This window comes from Cebus imitator, unplaced genomic scaffold, assembly GCF_001604975.1.
Source record: "Cebus imitator isolate Cc_AM_T3 unplaced genomic scaffold, Cebus_imitator-1.0 Scaffold539, whole genome shotgun sequence".
In the NCBI taxonomy this organism is placed as follows: domain Eukaryota; kingdom Metazoa; phylum Chordata; class Mammalia; order Primates; family Cebidae; genus Cebus; species Cebus imitator.
This window is the reverse complement of record NW_016107854.1, coordinates 850,152-867,880: the sequence shown is the minus strand read 5'-3', so window position 1 is coordinate 867,880 and position 17,729 is coordinate 850,152. Positions and strand designations below refer to the sequence as shown.

General features: G+C 40.5%; 1 protein-coding gene and 1 long non-coding RNA gene across 2 annotated transcripts in view; one reads left to right on the top strand and one right to left on the bottom strand.

Moving 5' to 3' along the window:
- DNAH6 (dynein axonemal heavy chain 6) overlaps positions 1–17,729 on the bottom strand; it is a 303,318-nt gene that overhangs the window by 172,157 nt on the left and 113,432 nt on the right. Inside the window, exons 30-33 of the mRNA XM_037733599.1 lie at positions 15,269–15,406; positions 12,504–12,671; positions 9,009–9,157; positions 7,526–7,633 (exon numbers count right to left, since the gene is read on the bottom strand). Coding sequence (XP_037589527.1) covers positions 7,526–7,633; positions 9,009–9,157; positions 12,504–12,671; positions 15,269–15,406 — 563 coding nt within the window. The remainder of the gene's footprint in view (positions 1–7,525; positions 7,634–9,008; positions 9,158–12,503; positions 12,672–15,268; positions 15,407–17,729) is intronic.
- The window catches only part of LOC108293521, a 28,547-nt gene continuing 19,469 nt past the window's right edge, over positions 8,652–17,729 (top strand). The window contains exon 1 of the long non-coding RNA XR_001820722.2: positions 8,652–8,662. This is a non-coding gene — a long non-coding RNA (uncharacterized LOC108293521). The remainder of the gene's footprint in view (positions 8,663–17,729) is intronic.

Genomic DNA, 17,729 nt, shown 5'->3' with positions numbered 1-17,729 from the left:
GCCATTTAGTCATGTCTTCAGGTTCCACTTCTAATTCTGGTTCTCTTGCTATTTTCACCACTTCTACAGTTACTTCCTCAACTGAGGTCTTGAATCCGTCAAAATCATCCATAAGGGTTGGAATCAACTGTTTCCAAACTCTTGTTAACGTTGGCATGCTGTCTTACCATGAATAATAAATGTTCTTAATGATATCTAGAATGATGAATCCTTTTCAGAAGGTTTTTAAATTAACTTTGCTTGTATCTATTAGAGAAATCACCATCTATGGCAGATATAGTATCACAAAATGTATTTCTTAAATAATAAGACTTGAAAGTTGAAAGTACTCCTTGATCCCTGGGCTACAGAATGAATGTTGTGTTGGCAGGCATGAAAACAACATTCATCATCTTGTACATCTCTCTTAGACGCCTTGAGTGACCAGGTGCATTGCCAATGAGCAGTGACATTTTGAAAGTGTCTTTTTTTCTGAGCAATAGCTCTCAATGGTGGGTTTAACCCTTTTCTCACTTAGAACAAAAAAGGGCAGCTTGTTGCCAGTACTCATTTAATTTTACATAAACACACTCTTCGAGGCTGAAGCAAATTTGACTGCTTTTCAGTGTGAAAATAAAATATAAAACTGTTCTTAGAGTTATTTCTAAACAGAACTAACATTAGAATCATCCAAATCATCAGAGCCATCTATTTTGGAAAAATCAGATTCATCAGATGAAACTTTGGCCAACAATTATGAAAAAGATGGTAACATCAAGCATAGAAATGTTATGCTTTCTAGGATTTGATATTTTCAGTGATCAAGAATTACTATGTTTTATAAGTGGAAATACCACTACTAAAAAAGAATGCTATAGAATGATGATGTCTTTTGTTTCCAAAGTCAATATACTAGAGCAATGTGAAAATAATAGTAAAAGTGAGATATTTCATGGCAAAGTTATCTCGGGTTAAATTCTGCAGCTGCAAGTGCTGCCAGTGAGTACTCTTGGGGCAAATGGGAAAACGGTTAAAATATTCAGTAAACCATGCTCTAAACAGACGTGCTGTCATCCAGGCTTTGTTGTTTCATTTTTAGAGCACAGGCAGAGTAGACTGAGTGTAATTCTTAAGGGTCCTAGGGTTTTTGGAGTGGTAAATGAGCACTGGCTTTAACTTAAAATCACCAGTTGCTTTAGCCCCTGACTAGAGTCAGCCTGGCCTTTAAAGCTTTGAAGCCAGGCATTGATTTCTCCTTTTTCACTATGAAAGTCCTATATGGCATCATCTTCTAATAGAAGGGTGTTTTATCTACATTAAAAATCTGTTGCTTAGTGTAGCCACCTTCATCAGTATTCTTAGCTAGATCTGGATAACATACTACAGCCTTGACATCAGCATTTGCTACTTTACCTCGTATCTTATGTTATGAAAATGGCTTCTTTGCTTCAACTTCATGAAGGAAACTTCATGAAGCTAGCTAGGAAAAGAAGTTTGAAGCTAGCTGCTTCACCAGGAGTAGATCCGACCTCAAGAAACTACTTTTGGCTGGGCACAGTGGCTCACACCTGTAATCCCAGCACTTTGGGAAGCTGAGACAGGCTAATCACTTGAGGCCAGGAGTTCAAGACCAATCTTGCCAACATGGTGAAACTCTGTCTTTGCCAAAAATACAAAATTAGCCAGGGGTGATGGCGTCATCTGTAATTCCAGCTACTTGGGAGGCTAAGGCAGGAGAATTTCTTGATCCTAGGAGGCAGAGGTTGTAGTGAGCCAAGATTGTGTCACTCTACTCCAGCCTTGGTGACAGAGCAAAACTCCATCTCCAAACAAACAAACAAACAGACTGACTTTCCTTGCTAATCTATAAGAAGCAACTCCTCATCCATGCAGGTTTTATTATGAGATTGCAGCAATTCAGTCACATCTCTGCTAGCTTTGAACTTTTCTTCTACAGCTTTCTCACCAGGCTCTCATCCTTTACAGAATCGAAGACAGTTAGGGCCTTGATCTGGATTAGACATTGGCTTAATAGAATGTTGTGGCTGCTTTAATCTTTTATTCAGACCACTAAAACTTTCTCCATATCAGCAATAAGGTTACTTTCTCTTTCTTGTCATTCATGTATTCAATGAAGTGGCACTTCTAATTTCCTTCAATGTCTTGTCCTTTGCATTCACAATTAGGCTATTTGGCACAAAAGGCCTAGCTTTCAGCCTGTCTTGGCTTTTGACATGCCTTCCTCACTAAGCTAATTGTTTCCAGCTTTTGATTTAAAGTGAAAGATGTGTGACTCTCCCTTTCACTTGACACTAGAGACCATTGTAGGGTCATTAGTTGGCCTAATTTCAATACTATTGTCTCAGAGAAGAGGGAGGCCCAAAGAGGAGAGAGATGGGAGACTGGCTGTCGATGGAGCAGACAGAGGACACACATTTATCAATTAAGTTTGCTGTCATGTATGGATGCAGTTTGTGGTGCTCCCAGAACAACTGCATAGCAACATCAAAGATCACTGATCACAGATCCAACAGATATAATAATAAAAGTGTTTGAAATATTGTGAGAATTACTAAAATGTGCCACACATACACACAGTGAACACAAGCTGTTGGAAAAACTGTGCTGATAAACTTGCTTGATGAAGGTTTACAAACCTTCAATTTGTAAAATACACGATATCTGTGAACTGCAGTCAAATAAGTGAAATAAAATGAGGTATGCCTGTAGATACCTCTGCCCTCAACATTAGAGACACAGACATTCACATACATAGGATCACAGCTAACTAGTATGAAAGCCAGTGTCAGGGCAGGAAAATGTGAACTGTAATTGATAAATTGCTTGAGGCTACATGTGGAGATGTCTGAGAGTGAAAAACTCCAGAGGCATTCAGTCACAGGGTGGAGGGGCACATCTTTTGTGAGTTTTACCTCTAGGAGTTCAACCAGGTTCTTGGAGTAAATATCTGAGAGAAATCCCATCATGCAAAAATTTTTGCAATCTATGCATCTGGTAAAGTTCTAACATCCAGCATCTATAAGGAACTTAAACTTACAGGAAAAAACAAACAGCCCCATTAAACAGTGGACAACATACATGAACAGGCACTTCTCAAAAGAAGACATAGATGCAGCCAAAAAACATATGAAAAAAGGCTAAACATTACTGATCAATAGAGAAATGCAAATCAAAACCACAATGTGAAACCATCTCATACCATGTAGAATGGCTATTATTATTACTATTATTACTGTTATTATTATTTTTTTGAGACAGAGTTTCACTCTTGTTGTCCAGGTTGGAGTGCAATGGCATGATCTCTGCTTACTGTCACCTCTGCCTCCCAGGTTAAAGAGATTCTCCTGCCTCAGCCTCCCAAGTAGCTGGGATTACAGGCGTGCACTAGCACGCCTGGCCAATTTTGTATTTTTAGTAGAGATGGGGTTTTATCATATTGGTCAGGCTGGTCTCAGGCTGGATCACCTCAAATGATTCGCTTGCCTCGGCCTCCCAAAGTACTGGGATTACAGTTGTGAGCCACTGTACCCATCCTAGAATGGCTATTATTAAAAAGTCAAAAAAAAAAAAAAAAAAACAACCTAAAAAAACTACAGATGCTGGCAAGGTTGTGGAGAAAAAAGGAATCCTTTTACATTGTTGGTGGGAGTGTGAATTAGTTCAACCATTGTGGAAAGCAGTTTGGTGATTCCCTTAAGAGCTAAAAACAGAACTACCGTTTGACCCAGCAATTCCAGTACTGCGTATATACCTAAAGAAATAGAAGTCATTCTATTATAAAGACACATGCATATGTATGTTCATTATAGCATTATTCAAAATAGCAAAGACATGTAACCCACCTAAAAGCCCACCAATGGTAGACTGGATAAAGAAAATGTGGTATAGTCTGGGTGTGGTGGCTCACGCCTGTAATCCCAGAACTTTGGGAGGCCAAGGTGGGTGGATCACAAGGTCAAGAGATGGAGACCATCCTGGCCAACACGGTGAAACCCCATCTCTACTAAAAATAAATTAAAAAAAATTAGCTGGGTGTGGGGGCATGCACCTGCAGTCCCAGCTATTCGGGAGGCTGAGGCAGGAGAATTGCATGAACCCAGGAGGTGGAGGTTGCGGTGAGCCAAGGTCATGCCACTGCACTCCAGTCTGGTGCCAGAGCAAGAATCTGTCTCAAAAAAAAAAAAAAAGAAAAGAAAATGTGATACATATGCACCATGGAATAGTATGCAGCCATAAAAAGGAGTGAGATTATAAACTTTGCAGAAACGTGGATGGAGCTGGAGGCAATTTTCCTTAGCAAACTAATGCAGGAACAGAAAACCAAATACCGTATGCTCTCACTTATAAGTGGGAACTAAATGATGAGAACACATGGACACATGGTGGGGAATCACACACACAAGAGCCTGTTGGAGGGTGGGGAGTGGGAGGAGAGAGAGGGTCAGGAAGAATAGCTAGTGGATTCTGGACTGAATACCTAGGTGATGTGATGATCTGTGCAGCAACCCACCATGGCACACATTTACCTATGTAACAAACCTGCACATTCTGCACATGTATCCCTGAACTTAAAAGTTGGAAATGAAAAAAAAGAATCACATTTGAGAAAAAAAGAAAGAAAGAAATCCCCTGATGCTTCTGGCAGGGGAGGGGAAAAGAAACCATTCTGAAATAGGCAGGAGCACTCTGCTCTTCCTAAGAAGAAGCCAGGAGAGTTGACCGAGCCTAACCTGCTAGAGTTTCGTCAGAGCCTAACAGACCTGGGGGAAGGGAAATATCAACTCCAGCTGGCTCTGGCCTTTCATTGGGAGAAGGAAAAACCCAACTCTAGGGTACTCTGCCACCCTGTATCACCTAACAGGGGGAGAAAAAACTGAGAAACACTTTTGAAGCTTACAGTTCAAAGGCATATGCTCATTAAAAGACTGAGTCCTAATCCTAGGACAATAGAGCATTTTCCCTCCTGCTGCACCATACCACAACATTACTTAGGGCCAATTTACCTTTGTCCTAGCTCCTTTTAACCACTGCATCATGTCCAGCTATCAAGAAAAAATTGTGAGGCATACTAAAAGGCAAAAAATACAATCTGAAGAGACAGAGCAAGCAGTACAACCAGACATGGGAGGGATATTGAAAGTATCGGACAGGGATTTAGAACAACAATGATTAATATGTGAAAGGCTCTAATGGATAAAATGAACAGCATGCCGAAGCAGCTGGGCAATGTAAGCAGAGATATGGAAAGCCAAAGAAAGAAGCAAAAAGAAATGCATTATAAAAAATCAGCACACTATAACAGAGATGAAGAATGCCTTTGATAGACTTACTAGTAGATTGGACACAGCTGAGGAAAGTATCTCGGAGCTTGAGGGTGCCTCAATAGAAACCTCTGAAACTGAAAAGAGAATAAAGACTGGAAAAGCAACATAATACCCAAGAACCACGGCACAGCTACAAAAGGAGTACCATGTGTGCAATGGGAATACCAGAAGGTAAGAGAGGGAGAAAGGAACAGAAGAAATATTTGTGTGTGTGTGTGTATATATATATATATATATATATATATATATATATATATACATATATATATATATTTTTTTAATTGCACTTTAGGTTCTGGGGTACATGTGAAGAACATGCAGTATTGTTGCATAGGTACATACATGGCAATGTGGTTTGCTGCCTCCATCCCTGTCACCTATATCTGGCATTTCTCCCCATGTTATCCCTCCTCAACTCCCTATGCCCCACTGTCCCTCCCCTAGTTCCCCACAACAGACTCCAGTGTGTGATGCTCTCCTCCCTGTGTCCCAGAAGAAATATTTGAAAGAATAATGACAGAATTTCCCCTAATTAATGTCACACACCAAATCTTAGATCTAAGAAACTCAGAAAACACGAAGCAGGACAAATATCAAAAAATTATACTGAGGCATGTCATTTTAAAACCATAGAAAATTAAAGATAAAGAAAAATATAGAAAGAAGCCAGACGGAAAGAAAAACCCACTTTACCTATAGAGAAGCAAAGATAAGAATTACACTTGACTTCTCAGAAAACTACGCAAGCAAGAGGAGAATGGAGTGAAACATATGAGAAAACCCCCATCAACCTAGAATTCTGTACTCTGTGAAATTATCCTGCAAAAGTGAAGGAAAAATAAAGACTTTCTCAGACAAATAAATATCGAGAAAATTTGTTGCCAGTAGTCTTGCCTTGTAAGAAATATTACAAGAAATTATTTAGAGAGAAGGAAAATAACATAGGTCAGAAACTCTGATCTACCTAAAAAAGGGCACAGAAGAAGGAATGATCGAAGGTAAAATAAAAACTTTCATTTTTCTTGACTGGGTGTTGTGGCTCACACCTGTAATCCCAGCACTTTGGGAGGCTGACGGGGGCAGATTGCCTGAGGTCAGGAGTTCAAGACCAGTTTGGCCAATATGGTGAAAACCCGTTTCTACTAAAAATACACACACACACAAAATTAGCTGGGCGTAGTGGCATTCGCCTGAAATCCCAGCTACTGAGGAGGCTGAGGCAGGGGAATTGCTTGAACCAGGGAGGTGGAGGTTGCAGTGAGCCGAGATCATGCCACTGCACTCCAGACTGGGTGACAGAGGGAGATTCCATCTCAAAAAAACAAAGCAAAAAACAAAAAATAAACCTTTTTATTATTCTTAATTGATTTAACAGATAACAGTTTGTTCAAAATAGTAATAGCAACAATGTATTTAATTATGTATGCCTATGTGTATATAATATATATGCTTTTGTATGCTCATGTATAAGTAAAATGAATGACAGCAATGTCACAAGGGATGGAAGGGAGGAATTGGAATAGAAGGGAGGAATGGATTGTTATTACAAGGTACTCACATTTCCCGTGAAATGGTATAGTGTTAATTGAAAATGGGCTTAGATTAGTTGTAAATGTGTCTTGCAAAATCTAGGGCAACTACTGAAATAAAAAAAAAAAAAAAAAAAAGGCATAAATGTGGTGTTAAGAACTTTGGAGGGGGATAACAAAACTAAATAAAAGAGTTGGAAAATGATTGTTTTTGGAAAGTGGGAGTTGGTGAAAGGCTGGGGACTGTTGCTTTCCATGAGACCAATTTATGAAACTATTTTCTTTTTACATGCACTACATACATGTATAACTTGGAGAAATCTAAAATTACATAACAAACAACAAAATGGATAAAAGCAATCATATTTATGTTAAGACCCAGGTCTGACTTTTTTGGAGTCAGAAACTTCTCTTACATCAGGAACTTATGGCCAAATGCTAATTTGTATAGCACATAGTCCGGTGATTAACATTTTGATTAAAAAACATAAATGATTGAAATTATGCCCAAACTTTAATATCTTTAAGAGTATTTCTTAAACCGCAAAATAAGTTTCTCCAGAAAAGATGAGAAAGTTTTCAGCTTGTTAGAGAAAGAAATAATTGAAGATAAGACTACCATTTGCTTCTACATGATAGCCATGCTTTACTTGGTAATGTCCAGAAACTTACCTGAACAGAAGAGCATCATCTGTGAGAAATTTTGGCAAATTGGAGTCTCGTAAAGCTCTTATCAACACCACATCTTCATTTAGGTTTGGGTTTTCTCTTTTTAAAGATCTAAATTCAAAGGAATACTTCAGATAATATTACAAGAATATAAGGTTGAATGTGATTTTCTAAACCTGTGGGGAGGGCAGAGCCCTTCCGCTGAGGATTCCTGCTAGAAGGAGAGGATCACTTTCCCTTGTGTGCTCAGCGTTCATCTCCAACAGAGCACACTGACAAAGCCTGCAATGGCTACGCAGCCTTAAGGAGAATGACAAGGACATCTTCTCAACACACTCCCCAATCCCCTTTTCATTCAACCTGAATTTATAGCTCCCTGAATACACCATGATGATTCCTATTCCTGTGATTTTCTTTTCTCTCTGCCCAGAATATCTTGCCTTGTTCTTTGCCTGCTCTTATTTCCCCCTCAAAACCCAGCCTAGTGACTCCCTTCTCTAGAAAGCTCCTGTCCTCTATCCTTCTCCGTGAACCTCGGGTGGGTGCGGCCCTGTTGTTGCCTTCCCTGCATTGCAGCCTACGTGACAGCACACTAGTCTGTCTCTATGACCCACTGGACTGTAGTTGTGCTCCTTCAGTGCAAGTGTTATCCAAACTTCTTAGTATTCCTAGTCCTTAAATAGCCATCCTGTAAAGAGGGGACATATTATATCTGAGAGATTAAAAGAACAGAGAGTAGGAAACTGCAGGGAGATTTGTGCAGAACCCAGTGATACAGGAGCCAGGCAGAGGGTTCCTGGATGTGCAGAATCTGAGCTAATGAGTCAGGGCCTGAGAGGAAGGACTAGAGAGAAAATAGGTCATCTCGGAGGCTCTGAATAAGTTGGGGGATTCCAGATATAGTAGTTTGAAGAAGTTATAAAGAGAAAAGTTGGGGCTTGAAAGAGGAAAGATTCTTTACTAGACACTAGAAAGAAGCTTAGGCTTGGACCCCATTACAAAGACAAAGGTGAAATCTAAGACATAAGCTGAACTGAATTGAAATGGTGAAGTTTCTTTACACTCCTGAGGCTTTCTCAGGCAACATGTATGATTGGCCTTGCTGCATATGCATAACAGACGGTGTGACTTTTAAGTCCAGTCATACCAACTTATGGTGGTAAAGGCTTTTGTACACAAAAACCTAACGTCTGAATTTGAGTTCAGGGGAAGTGAATGTTATCCAAAGCCTGGCTGGGGATCAGTTTCTGTTGAGGATAACCATGTGAGGATTCACAGTGAAGAACTGTCATGGGATGAGGAGAGAGAACCTGTGTAACTTTGTCATGGGAGTGTCAAGGTAAGAATGATGACAACAGCAGCAGCCAACATTTATTAATCACTTACTGTGTGCCAGGCATCTCTCTGAGAGCCTTTCCTAGTTACCCATTTAATGTGTTTGATCCCATGGTTGGGGATTTCACTCCTGACTACTTTGGTTTCTTACCCAGCCATGACCAGGACAGACTTCACCGCTCTCATGCCAAAGTCGTAGTGATCTTGCTGAGACAGCTGCTCACTGCAAAGTTTATACATCTGAGTCATTTTTCTTGCTAATGTTTTACTGGATTCAAATCCTTCTGAATATAGAATTACCTAGAATAGAAAAAATCATGCAATGCTTATTATATTGAATTGATATCAATGTATCTGCATGATACCAACATATTCAAAATTGACTTTAAGTATTATACCTTCCCAAGTTGTTATGTCATTTGACAGAAGAGCAGAAGATCAAACACCGCATGTTCTCACTCATAGGTGGGTGTTGAACAATGAGAACACATGGACACAGGGAGGGGAGCACTACACACTGGGGTCAGTTGGGGGGAAATAGGGGAGGGACGGTGGGGGGTGGGAAGCTGGGGAGAGATAGCAAGGGGAGAAATGCCAGATGTAGGTGATGGGGAGGAAGGCAGCAAATCACACTGCCAGGTGTGTTCCTATGCAACAATTTTGCATGTTCTTCACATGTACCCCAAAACCTAAAATGCAATAAAATAAATAAATGGGGAAAAAAAAAGAAACATAAAGATTGAAGGGAAAAAAGCTTTCTGTGCCACAGGAAACTGGAAGGCAGAATATTGTATGGGGTATACGTAGGCACTAATTCTGTTTTCCTTCTACAGATGAAGATGTAGCTTTGGGGACAATTGGTTCAAGAAGCAGAAGAGCCCAGTCTTTGAAAATGTTCCCATCATGAAAGTTTGATGATGTTATTCGGCCCAAGTACAAAAGCAAGAATTGAGCTTCTCTGATCTGACAGGAGCGCCACCCTAGTGGACAGTGATTGCCACCAGCTCCCTTAGTTTTCCTAGGAGTCAAGGGAAGCCATGCAGATTGTCAGCCTCTCCTCTGCCTTTCTTCTACAAGTTTCTGCATCCTTGGTTACATTAATCAGATGATGCTTAGTGTCTTTGACAGTGAAGCTGGCTGTGGACCCTTTTTTCTATTTATAATCTGCCTGAAAAACTGCAGTTGGCTTTAGATGCGGAATTTGGAATGAGGCAGAGTTCTTACTGGTATCTGTTTTGTTTTCTGCTCTATCCCTGCTGACTAGCATAGTGCTCCGCACACAGTAGGTGATTAAAAATATTTACTGACAGGCCAGGTGCAGTGGCTCATGCCTGTAATCCCAGCACTTTGGGAGCCCGGGGCGAGTGGATTACTTGAGGTCAAGAATTCGAGACTAGCATGACCAACATGGTGAAACCGTCTCTACTAAAAATACAAAAAATTAGCCGGGCTTGGTGAAAGGAGTCTATAATCCTAGCTACTTGGGAGGCTGAGGCAGGAGAATGGCTTGAACCTGGGAGGAGGAGCCAAGATCGTGCCATTGTACTCCAGCCTGGGCGACAGAGCCAGACTCCATCTCAAAGAAAAAAAAAATTCTGATGAGTAGAATCTAATTCATTTAAACTCTAAAAATAGTAAGAGTAGCACTTGAAGACTAGACTTTTAAATTTGTCCCATCTATTACTGAGTAATATAACAACAGGACAAAGCATGAGGTGTGGACAACATGTTGGACTGGGCTCTAAGCCTGCTTTTTTTCTTACCAGGTTGGGACAATGAGCAAGTCATTTATTGTTCCTGTTTGTAGAGAGGGTCAAGATACTACCTGCCTTAACTGCCCCCCACCCCACCATGCCAGCAGTGGGTATGGGGGACCCCTGAGTTGCTGTAAGCATTATTCTAATTGATATGGTTTGGATGTTTATCCCTATCCAAGTCTCACATTGGATTATAATTCCCAGTGATGAAGGTGGGGGCTGATGGGAAGTGTTTGGGTCATAGGGGTGGACCCTTGATCCCCCATGGCTTGGTGCTGCTTTGCAATAGTGAGTGAGTTCTCCTGCAATCTGGTCATTTAAAAATGTGGGGCACCCCCCACCCATTCTTTCTCTCTCATTCCTGTTTTTGCCATGTGCAGTGTCTGCTCCCACTTCACCTTCCACCATGAGTAAAAGCTCCTTAAGGCCACCCTAGAAGTCTAGAAGATGCCAGCACCACACTTTCTGTACAGCCTGCAGAGCCAGGAGCCAATTAAACCTCTTTTTTTTAAAAAATAAATTACCCAGTCTCAGATATTTCTTTATGATGATGCAAGAAAGACCTAATACACTAATATAGGCTATAATTTTTCTAATGATAGGCTTTGGCACAATCTACTCTATTCTTAAGCAATTACTTTTATTTCACATAGAAGAATATTTAAAATTAGCTGTTATCACAGGAATTTATTAGCTAAAGGAGTGATCTGTGCTTTCTGAGAAATTCCATCCTAAAGGGGTAGTGTCCCTTGTTATGAAATGCAGCACTGAGCATATAAGGGGTCTTCTGGAGTCCTAAAAATACCTTATATTTTGGTCTTGGTGGTCACATAGATAAATACATGCGTAAGAATTCACTGAGCTGCACCCTTATGAGCTGTGCTCTTTATTGTGTATAAATTATAACTCAATAAAAAGTGCCATGAAAAATATGCATAAAATGTATCTGGATAGGGTGGCATGTGCCTGTAGTCCCAGCTACTTAGAGGCTGAGGCGGGAGGATTGCTTGAGCTTCGTTTGGTTCCATCCTGGGCAGCATAGTGAGACCCTGTTTCTTTCTTTCTTTTTTTTTTTTTTTAAAGTACAACATTTAAATATATCAATTCTTTTTTAAAAATTATTTTATTTTTAACTAATTAAATATTTATTTATTTATTTTGTGACTACATTATGGGACTGGCTAATTTTTATATTTTTGGTAGAGAGAGGATTCCACCATATTGCCCAGGTTGGTCTCTAACTTCTGGGATCCAGACATCCTACCACTTTGGCCTTCCAAAGTGCTGGGATTATAGGTCTGAGCCACTGTACTTGGCTAAACACATCAATTTTTGGCTAGCATTTAAATTCTTGGCTATTTAAACCCAGTTTAAATAGAAAGATACCCAATTAGATACAGAAAAAACAAACACAATTATAAAGAATTAATTTGTTAATGGTTACTATTTTTCAACTAAGTTGATACAGACTTATAAACCATCTTCACCTACCATCATGGTGAGGCTTCTACTCAACATTCCTTGACTCCAGTAAAAAATAATGTGCAAAGAGAAATAAAAATAATCTGTGTTTTTGTAACCAATTCGGACATTTTAATTCCTAGAGAGGAACTGAAAAACCCCAATGAACTGGTTAATTAAATTCATTGATTCTTTCCAGTTTTAGTGGCCTATTATATTCCAGATGCCATTCTGGGTATTATGGATATAGCAGTAAACAACAAACATGCAGAACTTAACATTCCAAGTCATAACAATCACATCCACACTTAGTAATGTATAACCATTACTAGGGGCATTCATAAAGGAAACTTTCTACTTTGATAGAGTTGAATGGTAAATAAAAGAAAGAAGTTTACATTTCTGCTGCTGCATAATGTGATGCTCACCTCTGCAATCAAGGCATAATTTGGAACCATCATGGCAAATGGTCTAAACAGGGCTTTCAAATTATCAGGCAATTCGGTTCTGCCTGCATAACCAGGATTCATCGTGATGAAGGCTGCGCAAGTCATCACCAACTTTATTTCCCGCCCCTCAAACATGAATCTAGAGAGCTGTTCAAAAATAAAGTATAAGTTAACACTCCTCTAGACACTTGTAAAACTTTTGACCTAATTATTACTTGAATACGAGACACATGTAATGAAGCACTGAAGCAAGGACGATTGAATCCTGCTGCCGCGCAACAGGGAACATTTTTGACTCTAACCTGCCTACTTCACATCTCTTCTGGGCTCAGTGTTTCCTGATTTCTGCCTCCCTGCACCTGCCTTGCCCAAATTGTCTCTTCCTTCCTGGATAAGTCCTAAGATCTTCTAGGCCTGAACATTTGCTGAGACTCTTTATTTCAACTCTATTTTGTTTTTGTTTTCGAGACAGGGCTTTGCTTTGTCTCCTATGCTAGAGTGCAAGTGGTATGATCAGAGCTCACTGCAGCCTTGACATCTTAGGCTCAAGCAATCCTCCTACCTCAGCCTGCCAAGTAGCTGGGACCACAGGCATGCCCCGCCATGCCCTGCTAATTTTCTATTCATCTTAGATTTACTGACCATTAAACCTTCTCCACTCCCACTTTCTGGTATTCCCCAAGAAATTCCAACCTAATCTTAGTTCTTGAGTTGTTGAGGCCCCACTGTCACAGTTTTTGTCATCTCCCCTCCACCTTTACTCAACAGCAAACATTGTTGAGCACCTGTTGCAGGTGAGGCACTAGGTGAGGCATGGAGGCACACAGCTGAAGGATCCTCACTATTGAGCCCTCCAGAAACTCCCAGGCTTGCTGTCTGCAATCAACCTGGAAACCGTGATCAAAAAGTTCAACATATACTACAGTGCAGGTGTGTGCAAAGCCTATGGGGGTAGCAGGCAACCTGCTTAGGATCTGAAGAAAGAAGAAGGATGTTTCAGGTAGGGGAATAGGGGCACCATTCCAGGAAAGGGGAGCAGGAGCAAGAAATCACTGGGCGTTCTGGAAATGACCAGCAATTCACTTTGCTAAAGGGCAAAGTTCCAGGAAGTATGGTTAGGCTGGGCCTAAGCATCTTGATTGTTTACTGCTAATCTAAAACTAAGGAATTTAGATTTTGTCCCATGTTTGGGGGGAAGCAGAGAAGACTTCCAAGTAGATCGATAGGATTAAAGTTGGCAGGGAGAGGTTAGACAGGCTACAGACAGGGAGACCCGTGAGGAATAATCACTGGGGACATGAGAGCCAGAATTCAAGAGGTATAAGTGGGGAGGAGAAGCATCTCGTAGATAAAATTAACAGGATTTGGTGATGGCTTAGATTCTGGGACTGATAGTGATGGGTCAATTCCAAGGTGAGTTCTAGGTTTCTAGTTGGGCCACTAGATGAAGGTGCTATTAACAGGCATGAGGAATATAGGGGAAGACCAGGATGGAGTAGGGTGATGTGCCACAGCCTGGAGGAGAGAATGTGTGGTGCAACTGGAGACCATTTCTGCTGCTGCTGAATGGCTGCTCATGCTAGCAAGCCTCTCCATTTCTGTGGTTTAGTTTATCTATGCCAGGGGATCTACCCTACTCCAGCTGTCTCATTTGGCACTGGCAGCTTGAGGATGAGGCTGGTTATCTGCGGATGCTCTCCTATCTTCCTCTGCCCTCATAAGGCTGTTCTCTAGAGACAAAGCTTCAATCCTGCCTCTGCCTCTACTCTCTCTGGTCCCTGTCCCCTTACTCCATACACTTTGCTCTCAGTGAATTGCTCAGCCAGATGATAATCACTTGCATAATACAGACTATGCTATCTCTGTATTTAAAGATCTTGTATTTAATATAGTCCTCCCCAGATTATGCAGGAACAGGAGAGAGTACAGATAAGGGAGCTTAGATTTTAGGATCTGATAAATTTTGGTGTCTGTGAAAATATTTTTTAACTCTGAATTATTTCCACCTATTACTTTGGGGGAAATGACATAGGCTTCATATAGGTTTGGTGTAAGATGAAATATGTGTGAGCACATACCACAATGACTTACACAATTTAGCAGTTCACTAAAGTCCAAGTCACGATTTCTTTTTATTTGTTCTATAACTTGCTTTTTTGCAGAGGTGATAATCAAAATATTTAACAGTTCTTACCAGGGTGCTTTCCAATGAGATAGCCTCTGCCTCTGAAGCTAGAGCTGAGTCTGGAGTCCTCCAGGCTATGCCAGGATAAACCCTTACTGGTGTATCCAGAGGAGGTCTGGGGCTCTTCTGAAAGGACCAATGGAGTAGTGGGGGCCCTCACAGGGCTTGGAGCAGTGCTGTTTTGGTTTGCAGAGGCTGAACACCAGTGCTGCTCATTGTGACCAGATCTCAGAAGGTCAACATAGAGTGGTAGAGACTTGGTCCCAACCTTCACTGCCATCAGCTTCTGAATATGAAACCCCTCTCTAGAGACATGCTTATAAGGGGTTAAAACAAATTTTAAATAACAGGACCACTCACTATCTTCACCTGACCTCATTCTCTTTAGATTTTCTAGTCCAGTTGGTTCTGGAGAGCCAAGGTACCCTTGAGATCCCATAATCTGTGTAGCTATTCCTCCCTAACTTTTTTAGTACTTCCTTTCTAAAATGTAACTTCCTGTGAGTTAACTGCAAACGTAAGGACTGCTACCATGAGAGTCGATTGCCCAATGCCTTACCTTTGCCGCTTTGGCATTCCTAATGGTAATGAGTTGCTGTGCAATGACGGACAGAACTTCTATGTCAATTCGATTAAATTCATCAAAGCAGCACCAGGCCCCTGACTGTGCCAAGCCACTGAAGAAGCGCCCCATCATCTGAAATCAAAATAAAGCAGTTCAACTTTGTATTGTGTAGTTCAACTCCTTCAAAAATTAAATTTTGAGCTGAAATGTAAAAAAAAGGTGGTATCTACAAATAAGCAATAGTTTTATGTGAATATTGGACTCTGTCAGAAGTAAACTTTTCTACAAGAGGAAATATCTTTTTGAGTCTAAGTGATTTGAATCTGTTTTATTTTTAAATAAAATGACAATCTGACCAATTTTCCTTCTTGTTTATAAACTCCACTCACCTCTGTAAGTATGTAATAGATTCCCAAATAATCTAACACATGGAATGTACAAACTTAAGGACTTTAAGAAAACTTGAAAAATTTTACTAATGGAAGATTTCATTATCTTTAGAAGGTATTCTAGAAGGCAGACACACACAAGAACTACTGAGCAGAAGGCATAGCAGCGCAGATTATGGCAATGATTCTTAATTTCTTCTACAGCAGAATCCTAATGGTGGAGGAAAATAAGTATGTACCATCTAAAGTGTTGCATTTCTTTTGGGGACTGGAGATATTGGTTAAGCATGTGTACAAATCTTGCATTATACCACAGATCTATCTCTTTAACAATAGAACTAATGGTTTTAAAATTTCAAGGTGGTCAACTGAACTACTTCCTCCCCTTCCTCTGATTCCCACAAAACACAGAGACCGATAGATCGGCGTCTCTCTCTCCTTTTCTGTGTCCACACTTATACCTGTACTTGCTTGATAAAAACATAATGGAAAGGGAAACTAGCAGGAAGAAAGTTTTGAAAAAAAACCTGGAATAGGCTAGGCACAGTGGCTCACGCTTGTAATCCCGGCACTTTGGGAGGCTGAGGCGGGCAGATCACTAAGTCAAGAGATGGAGACCATCCTGGCCAACATGGTGAAACCCCGTCTCTACTAAAAATACAAAAATTAGGTGGGCATGGTGGTACGCACCTGTGGGACTACATGGGACATGTGAAGCCTGCTGGCCACACATTCTGTACTTCCACAGGGCTCTTGGTAGTTCTTTCATTCAAGGAAGGGCCATTTGGGGGAAACGGGCTGTTTGCACTAATTAAATTAGTCCTTCATCTATACTTATGAACCAAAATAAGTAAGATTAAAGAAAGAGAAGGAATGAGAACAATAAACTAATGAGGAACTTTAGAGAAAGTGGAGATAATTTAGAAGACAGAAAATAATTTTATAAAATTCAAATGGAATTCTCAGAGAGATTTGGAAGGGAAATACATTCCTAAAATAAAACAAGATGCTCTATAAAAGAAATTAGTCAGAGATAAAAAATAGTCCCTGGAAATTAGTAATAATGTAGCCAAGAGAAGAGAAAATTGATTGAATGGATGGAATGATAGCATGGACGGGACTAAAGACCAAGTTGGTGTTCTGCACAACAAAGCTGAGGAATGCTTCCATGTTGTGGAGGAGTGGTCTTCATACTTAGGATACATGTAAGCCCTGGCATACATGCCGACTTCCCACGGGATACTTATGAACAAACAGTTTTAAAGGAAATAACAGAGAAAATTCCAGATCTTGATCTGTGATACAGACTCTTTGCTAATATTTTTCTCTCTGAGAACATGTCTGTGGTCATGCTGGTTCTTCATTTCCATTTGCTCTTCAAAAATGACCCTCTTTCTCTGCCACTCCTGGCTGGGCAGTTTGTGCCTGGCTGTGGAGGAGAGCGGGGGGTTTGAAATCCAGCCCTGACACGGCTGGTGACTTGGTGAACATGTGCCACGTGCATAGAGGCTCAGTAGATGATACTAGCAGCCTTGCTCTCATTCAAACAAAATCTTGCTATGGAGCATTGCCCCAGATGCAAAAACCTCCAGGGTGCCAAAGGACAGTTCCAAACATTGATCAGGAACACAGGAATGCTTGCAATGACTGACTGGCTAACAAATACTTTTTCAAGTCAGGTAATTTCCAATTCTTTGTTTTCAACAAAAGTGAAGGACAGAGTCAATGCCTACAGGTCATATATAAACAGAAACACATCTGTAGTCAAACATAATTGGGTTTACCAGTTATTCCAGTAAGGGAGACCACACACTGGGGAACCAAGGATTCTCTCAGCAAAAGGACATTAGGAGGATTTGGGCTTGTGTTAGCAAATTCTAGGGAAGGGTCAGTGAAGAGAGGTTTTGCTTTGTTAATTTTTGAGAGTTATTGTAACAAATTGCCATAAACTGAATGGCTTAAAGCAGCAGCAATTTATTATCTAATAGTTCTAGAGGCTAGAAGTCTGAAATCAAGGTATCAGCAAAGCCATGCTTGATCTGAAGGCTCTCGGGGAGGATTCTTCC